The sequence below is a fragment of the Etheostoma spectabile genome, chromosome 13, assembly GCF_008692095.1.
Source record: "Etheostoma spectabile isolate EspeVRDwgs_2016 chromosome 13, UIUC_Espe_1.0, whole genome shotgun sequence".
Lineage (NCBI taxonomy): Eukaryota > Metazoa > Chordata > Actinopteri > Perciformes > Percidae > Etheostoma > Etheostoma spectabile.
The window spans coordinates 13,568,001-13,577,222 of NC_045745.1; the positions used below are offsets into that span (position 1 = coordinate 13,568,001).

The 9,222-nt window shown below is 39.7% G+C and overlaps 1 protein-coding gene across 2 annotated transcripts in view; it reads right to left on the bottom strand.

Moving 5' to 3' along the window:
- Positions 1-1,640: 1,640 nt before the first annotated feature.
- The window catches only part of tmem132e (transmembrane protein 132E), a 346,965-nt gene continuing 339,383 nt past the window's right edge, over positions 1,641-9,222 (bottom strand). Inside the window, exon 9 of one of the 2 annotated variants that reach the window (XM_032533311.1) lies at positions 1,641-6,082. In XM_032533311.1, coding sequence (XP_032389202.1) covers positions 5,012-6,082 — 1,071 coding nt within the window. In that variant the 3' untranslated portion in view covers positions 1,641-5,011. The remainder of the gene's footprint in view (positions 6,083-9,222) is intronic. The other variant, XM_032533312.1, reaches the window with a different exon arrangement.

A 9,222-nucleotide genomic window follows, 5' to 3' on the forward strand; every position in this document is an offset into this window, starting at 1 on the left:
TCTCTCTCCCCTTTCATGTCTTCAGCTCTCCTCTATAAATAAAGGCTTAAAAATGCCCTGGCTTTAGGATTGTTGTCAGAAAACATAGTATTTCAGCTTAGCATTTTTCCTTAATATCTGATGACACATTCTGGTATTATTTTGATTAAATACAGTAAATGTCATTAAATCATCCTGGGTTTTACTGTACTATCTGAAATTACTTGGCCAGCGGATTTTTTGAAAAGTAGAAATCTGCATATGTGCTTAAACCAGTGTTAGATATTGTCAATGCATTTCTTTCCTTAGTGAAAACGGCTACTGCAGGTTTTGTTCCTTTCCAATTTCCAAATGATCAAATTCTAATTGTTAAAAATGTGCATGGTTGCATTGTGACCTTTGCATGTTTCAGGTGGAGGGTGTGTAGATACACAATTATTGCAGGGTAGGAGGAGTTTTTATTTTTATTTTAGATCGCCAAGACAAGAGATGCAGCAATAATCAGCAGTTTATTACAGCACTGTACTGCCCTGTGCTGTATGGCGGTTTAAAGTAGCTGCTGACAGGAGCTACAGTGTTGAGGTCACTGCTCATAGAGCTCAGACGCCCTGCACTAACTCTTGCACATACAAATGGATACAACTTGGCAACTGCTTTAAGGCTGGGCTGTATGAAAATGTGTTTAATCTTTGTAAAAGGTCTTATAAATCCATTACAGGATTACAATTTTTTTTATTATACCGATAAAGACAAAAGTATCTTGATTGAGAGAATGATGAGCAATACTTGTCAATTAATATTTTCTATATCACTGGTATGACAAACGTTTGTCTCATTAATATATACTTACACAGTTTGTTTCAGTAAAACTGATTATGGCCCAGACAATAACTCTCTACATGACAAAAATGTTATTAGTTGGTTTTAACCACATTAGCTACCAAGGTTGGATGTATTTGGCTGAAATTCCTGTTAACAGAAGAAGCAAGAGCTAATATTTTGGTAGGAATCCAAATTTCTGTTTTTTCAGACATAACACAAGTGCGAAGACCTTTTTAAATTGTACACAAGTTTTTCCCACCGGCTATCAGATGTAAGCATCTGTCTCAGTTCCTTGAACCCACCAACTCTCCCCTATTGACTGTGTGCCTCACCTGAGTTAAAAAGGCTTTGATCTCAGCTGCCCAAATGAAGTGAACTAAAGGAGTAAGCACTGACTTCAAGTAAACAGGTCCAAGTATGGATTTTATGGATGAGAGGTGCTAGGTGAGTAGATGTGCGGCACAGTAGGTGTATACACCCGTCTCTCAGCAGGATCTTTTTGCTGCTGCGGGTATAACCAGTGAATATGATGAGAGCGTGATCAGACTTGGCACAGTGAGGGGTGAACAGCAGTGATCCATGTGCTTCAAACATTCTAGGACTCAAGGTGTTGGATGAATAGTTGACATACTACCTAGTATGTCAACATATTCTAAATGGCATACTCTTGTGTAATTAACCTCCACCAATGAGCCAAACCCCTTCAAAGTCAGTGTCCAGATTGAAGCTACTGAGGCTGAATTGCTAAAAAAATAAAAATAAATCCTTGCTGGCACACGCTAGACAAAAACTCTTGTGTAGTCTTCAAAACTGGTAGGTGAAGTAAAAATGAGACAATGTCATTTGTGTATTGCATTTTCTTTAGTACTTTACATTTAACGGGAAAATACAAGGGTTTATTTTCAAGAGAATACAGGAAATTGAACAGTGCTCTGTACATTAACATATTATCGTGAGCGGTGTGGTTACTTGGCACAGCCAACTGAGCCGTGTACATCGTGCACAGTTTTCCATGGGGGCAGCAGAAAGGTACAATTCAAGATGTTCAATTACATGTTGTAAAAAGATAAGTTTCTATTAGCAGCTTGAAGACAATACAAAATTAGCAATATGTGCACCGTCACCAAAGCAGCATTACAAAAAAGAACATTTTAAAATGCACAGAGGAACGGGAAGTAGAATTTTAAAATTCTGTGAAAAATAAAAAAGGTATTTGACACGTATCATGTAATGGGCAAAATATTTACATACAATGTGAATAAATCAACGCCGATGGAACGATGGAAGCTTTGTAAAGCTGCTATTAGATACTTAATCAGTTATAGTGGTGTCACCAGATGGATCACATTAACACTAAACAACCAGGTTATAATCCTACATTCATCCTGAGAAACCATCATTTCAGGTTAAAACAGAAACACTTCCAGCTGGCTACTGCTTCTCTAAATTTCATGGCAAATCATGTTGATGCTGTGGCTGACGGGCTTGGACTGTCACAAATAATATCTTCTCTTTAGATGTTAACACAGATTGAATATTATTATACACTAGAATCAAGTCATTATTCATTTCAACCACATGGAACATAGAGGGCATGCAGTAAACCAAATCCTTAAAGTCCCAATCCAGGATCAAATGTGGGTCTATATACATGTAGAATATCGAATGAAGATGTGGTTTACTGATGGAAAATAATCTCATTGCAACTTTCAGATAAATTTAAAATTAAAGCCTGTTTTGCTCCAGTATTTACAATGTTGCCGTAAGCAAACCAGTTCCATCTTCAGGTCACATTTAACACTTGTGTTTAGCTGTCACGTATGGGCAGCTAATAGAGGAGCTCAAGAAACAAATCTTTAAAAGTAAATATAAAATGTGTTTTAATTCAATGCTTTTTTCCCCATATAAGGCTGTTTTGTTGTATAACAGCGCTGCCTCAAGGAGAACAATTCTGGATTGGGTCTTTAATAGGGTTGTAGGGGCTGAAAATCAAGTGGGATGTAAATAAAATGTTGTACATTTTTAGTCACAGCTTTGAGTGACATATGGAGCTTAGGTTCATTATCAACACATAGGGAGCATGTAACATTAGTTTTCTCAGTCAGTTAACATAAAAGAAAAATCCAAGCCCTTAGATGCAGTACAGAATTAAAGGAAAGTGACAAGGAAACTACATTTTATTACATGGTTGCTTCATTAGTCTTGAAAATAACTTGATGTATGTGAGATCAGAGCCTGAATAACGTCAACCTTCAAAAGTAATCTCCAATCACCCACTCTGCTACTAAAAAGCACACGCACCGCTAACAGGGCAACTGCAATTAAAAATAATATTAGCTCTGCTGTTATCATGCTCTCAGATACTATGTGTCTGGGTGCCTTTTGGTTGAAATCTCACTCAAGATATTTTACGCTCTTTTAAAACCCGCCAGATCTTTCCCCTTCTGCTTCAGTGTAGTTTAAAATGTCAACAAACCTTTAAACGCTCAACACAGCAATTAACTCTTTCTGCACATCAAAACCTGCAAATAACATCCGCCCGCTGTGCTGTTTCATATCACTTTTGATTTGTCAATGTAACCAATCAGCATCCTGAGTTACTTTTACACGTTGCCACAACCACACCCATGGCATCCACACAGCCTTTCTGCCAGTATTAACAACTGATTTCTCTGCTGCTAGTCTCTCGTCTCCATAGAGTTCAGACAAAGCACATTTGTTCCCTCCAAATGTGAGTTCACTGGAATAGGTTGAACAAAATAGGAACTACATATATAGTAGAGTGTGTTTTACAAACAGCATGACGACATGAGATGGCCATGATTCAAATGATGGGGCAAAATCAATATTTAATCAGTAATCTTTTTTTCTGGGTGAATGACCTTTCCTGGAGAGTGTAGAGGATCTTGTGTTCAGTGTGAAAGTTTTCCAACAAGAACTTTTTTTTTTTTTTACTTTCCCAAAGGCTAGAGAGCAGCCGAACTTGACGAAGAGAAATAAATCATCAAAAGATTAGATCTATTACAATTCTGATGCATAGCAAGTCCCCTGGTTCACAACAGTCAAATGTGATAAATTGTGTGATTTGTTAAAAAGCTCATTTGTGAGGGGAACCTTCTAATCACCACAAGACTATACAAGTTTCCAGAGTGAAACTTGTTGAACGTTGGTGTGGGGGCGGGGACGGAACGCTGGCTTGATTCGGTATATACACTAGAGAGGAATGTCTGCATGTATGTAGGCCTCACATGGCATGCGTGTAATGCATGATAACATATTTATTTTAGTAATGTGTATGAATAATTATATAATTACAATAAAAACATTTACAAATTTGGAAAATTTTGCTGATTGTGTCTCAAGATCCCTTTCCATGCAAAGACCGTCAGAGATCCTCGCAATGCACCCTCATTTCTAATTTGACCTCATGCTCGAGATCAGTAGTAGTATTTTACATCTCACTACATTGTCTCTAGCCATATGGAGAAAACAGGAAGTCTGCGCCGAAGTGAACTTTGACCATTTTTATAAGGCATTAGATTTGTTTAGTACCAGGAGGACTAGTAGTAGGGCACTGCTTTTGACTACCTATGAAATGTAGAAAAATGTAAGGAATGAACATGAGTACAAATCATGAGTGTGCTGCACCAAGAACAACAATGGACAAAGTTTTGCCATTAAAAGAATGCTTTTCCTACTTTGGCAAAAACAAAATGATTTTTAATATAGCCTTCATGAGTGTCTTTGACAGTTATCTGTTCACCAAAGGCATCTTTGTTTGGAGTAGGTACAGTACTGCAGAGTCCTAATGAGCCAGCAAAAACACAGCCAATACCAAACCTCTTCTACATTCCTGTCCACATCAGGCTTTCTATAGAATCAAATCCTGAAAATACAAGAGGAGCAGCTTTTACATCTGGCCATGGCTCAGCTTTCCAGTGAAACATGTTTCCTATATAGCCAAGATTTACAGATTTCTCAAGTGATTGAGATCCTCTGGTGAAGTCTTTGGCTTCCTTGCATTCTCTTCTGTGTGAGCGTGTATGAGATTACAGCACTGTGCAAACTAAATGGAACACACCCTAACCAAAACAACAGTTGGCCTTTTAGTCTGTGAAAAATGATCTTTCACTTAGGTGAAAAAGGGAAAAATAGAAAGGAACGTTTCTTTAGAAAGCTGAGAGTTGTGCTTCACGCTGCACCTCTTATCTCAGGCTATTTCTTTTATTCTGCGCATGTAATCATGCAGTTCCTCTGGATCTTGAAAGCCCATATCCTGGCAAACCCACTGAATGTCCTCTTCATCTGCTATGGGGATGGCGTTATAGGGCAGCTCCTCTGTGGGAAGGGTGGTAAAGGTGGTAAACTTGACTCTTTTGCGCTTGGAGGTGGGTGAACTGGCCTCCTCGCCATTCTCCTTTGTAGAGCCCCCAGAGCTGCCGTCACCCCGCCCATGTACCTGGCTTTGAACGCTAGTCTGGGAACTTCCACTGCTGTGGTGGTCTCCATGGCAGCAAGTCTGTACGCCCTCCAAAGGGTTACTGGGACTTTCTACCTGCTGTGGTGACAGCTCACACTGGGCCCTCAGTGGCTGGCCATTTCCTAGGAATACCCAGTGGTGGGAATGGTCCATGTTGGCCTGACCCTCGGGCGGGATCCTCTTATGACGGTATTTAAGCACAAAGACGATGCAGTTGATGAGAAAGACTAAGATGGCCAGACAGAAGACTCCCAGTAGAGCATACATGCCAATCTCAAGATCGGTCATGTTTCGAGGTGAATGTACAAAGTCGTCTTCCTCCTCTTCATCACTCTCAGTTGGTCGCTCCTGGTTGCTAATGGTGGGGAAATTGGTGTAATCAATGGGAACACTGGCAGGCTGCTCATTAGATGTCTCATAAATTCTTCCACTGATGTTCGGATCAATGATTGGACGTCTGGTGACCGGCGCCAGCTCTATCTCGCCCTCGGTTGTTGCCTCTTCCTCAGAATCTTCCTCAGGGCCAAAGCGGACCTTGACATAAACTGCAGCAGATGCGATGACACTTTTGCGTTTGGTCTTCTGGCAGGCCTCACAGATGGTCATCTCTAAACGTACCAACTCGCCAGATCCCTCCCCTTCTGCCACCACCACAGGCCAACGCTGCTGTGGCTCCTGGGATACTGACACCACTCTGTCATCCAGTGTGGTGGCATTGATGTTGTAGTCTTTGGGATCAAAGTAAGTCAGAGTGGCGGCTGTGTTGTCACTGAAAAGCATCCAAACAGACAAACTGGCCTCCTGTCAGACAAAAAGAGAAAAATAGAGTTTAGATTGGATCATTGGTTATTTTATGGATTGTATAGGATAGGCAAAATAGGCATTGGGCTTCAGGATATTCCTTTTTTTGGTTATTAATGTGAAATCCAAGGTAGCCCCTAAAATATTGAGGAAGTTCTAGTCCTGCATCATTAAGGGTGACAAGACTGAGGTTGAACATCACTGCCTGTAATGCAAACAGCACTGAACAGGACTGCTAGGCCCTGCACAGAGTGGTTTGTTCAGCTACAGATAGATGGTGCTCTACCATGCCTGAAGGATATTTAAAGGCGCTGCTACATATATATATATATATATATATTTATTATTATTACTGTTTTAATGCATAAATTGAACTGACATTTCACTGGAATTGTATTTTGTATAATTTTACGTTACAAATAAATTGATTGAATTATGTTGTGTGAAATGGATTGGTGTAAACTAAAAAAAAAAAAAAGGGGGAGAAAATGATGCACACTAAGGACAAACAATTTCAACTGGACCAAGTTTCAGAAAACTTCCAGTAATGGTACAGGTTTACCATAAGATTTCAAGGGCTTTTTAATAGTGTAAGATGAAAAACAAATGGTGGGCAGGAAATTGATGAATAGAGTGAAGGAAAGGTAGGAAAGGTGATATACATTCAGAAAAGTTACATATAGTTGCTTGATAATTTCTGCAAATAAACAACATGCTGTGTTCATATCAAAGTTGAAAAAAATAGTAAAAAAGCAGTGACTCTGCTTTGTGTTTATATTTCTCCAAAAAAGGGTTCAGATCCAATTCTTTCAACGTGATTTGAATATGTGTGTTCCCAACTGAGTCTTTGAAGTTCTGGACATGCTCCAATCACTAACTCTCCAGAGCAGTTGTGACCATCCGCACTGCCCTGTGCTCAGTACAAGCCTTGACAAGCACCCAGGCGGCCTGCCTCTGATGTACACACCAGCAAGCCACTTTCAAGCATGGAGGAGAAAGGGGGTGGCAGGAGTGACTGCGCTGTCCTGAAGGCTACAACACCGCTCCGCTCTGCAGCCCAGACAGTTAAGGCACACAGCAGTCCAGTATCCAGTCCAGTCTCTTTGTCTTTGTTGTGTGTGATCTTCTCATTTTTCATTTTCTATCACTTTTCACTGTCTGCGCTCTCATATGGAGAAACTGGATACAATAAATTCCTGCACAGTGGTTAACTGACAACCTTCACATGCGGCAGAGTAAATCGGGAAACTGGCATCCATGTAATCAAGGCTGCGTTTGACAAGAGCCAAATATCATCTCAGAATGACAGCATCCTTTGATAGGGATGATTTAAATAATGCATTGCATTATCTTTAACTGTGACTGTTACTGCCACTATTCATTTCAACCCCAACCGGCCGGCCAGACACCGCCACCAAGAGCCTGGGAGTGTTTCCTTACCACTGTCGCACTTGTTGCTTGCTCTGGAAGGAACTACTAGAACATTTGGGTCCTTGTAAATTATATCTATAAATATTATAACATAAATATATCTGTAAAGTGTCTCGAAACAACTCGTTATGAATTGATACTATAAATAAAATTGAATTGAAATGAATTCTACACATCAGTTTTATGAGCTGATTTTGCTACGAAAAAGATGGTATGTGGGGGGGAGGCAATGAGTGGGAGTTTCGAAACTGACAAAACAAGTGGCAAATGTTTTTCTATGCCGATCCATGGAAATGTATGTATGCAGTAAAGAAGGTGATTTTGATAAGTCTGGGGCAACGTTTTACTAAAAAGAAAAAAGAGCTGTTGATAGTAAAGCCCCGTCGGTAGTAATGTGTATGCATCTAGCTTCCCAAACCATGGGCCCACAATTTCCGCAATGAATGTAATCTGTGCATTGCATATTAGGATTATGTTTCCTATCTTTGATTTCACCATTTGCTATGATTTATGTTTTATGACATCAGGGAATATATGTGGATGTAAACTGAACATAAACAGCTTGGATTCTAAAATATGCATATGGAGAAAAACACCCTTAAAACATTATCCTGAGACATTTGCATCAATGTGCGGCATAAAATTACTATCCAGACTCATAGATACCATATTAAGTAGCTAATTTTAGCAGTAACAGTGAAAAAAATCAACAAAAAGGGTCCATGTTGAACCGTCAAGTAACCTTTTATCTTTGTAAGGCTTTATCTTTGTCAAGTGGAAAAGAGACTAATGCAAAGAGACCTTGCTTGTTCCACTATCCCCATCCAGAGTGTATGTGTTTCATTCATTTCTAGAGTAATAGAGGACATTTAGAAAGTTTTTCTGTGGATCAGAATCAAATGGCTTGAAATAGCTCCAGTACTCCTATGAGAGCTTTGCCGGCAGAGGAATTGGTTGCCTTTTATTGCCTGGCCTTGGGGAGCACTTAGGACAATACATTACAATAATTAAATTTCAAGGTGGCCAAGAAGCGGAAAGAAAAATTGGAATTTAATGCTCGCTTCTCTTTCACTGATGCGGTTGTCGTTGCACTTTTAGCAACTCGCAGGCCAATGAAAGGGCAAAGCAGGAAAACGGACACACACACACAAACACAAACACACACACACACCTAAGTGAAGCAGGGCAGCCAATTAATTCCTTGCAGAGAACTGCAGAGATCTTTACTGTCAGACAGTGGCAACGAAAAAGCAGTCTCTCCTTTTTTTTAATACCCAGACGTCTTCTCACTTCTCACTTGAGCAATTAAATCAATCTTGGGAAATGCATTTGGACATATCAGAAGTATTTTGTCCTGCTTGGCTAGTAAAAAGGTTGTAATAAAACAGAACCAAGGATACTTATTAGTTCACTGCAGCTGACTTTATCTGGTGTCCTTGCTAACAATGCTGTCTGGAGCTTAAAAGATTTAGCTCGGAAATAATTTTATGACTTAGAAGTGAAGCTAGTGCCTGCTTGTTGATTTAGAGCCACTGAGGGGATTTGCAAATAAACTTTATTTTACCACTCTGGAGACAGAAATAAGGAAACAAACTGAGTACTTAGTGTAAGTAAGGCAAAAGAAGCTACAATACTACAGTATATGTACACACTACTGCAATTAGTAATTGGTTCATTGCCATTGTTACGGCCCCTGCCTTTAAGGACAT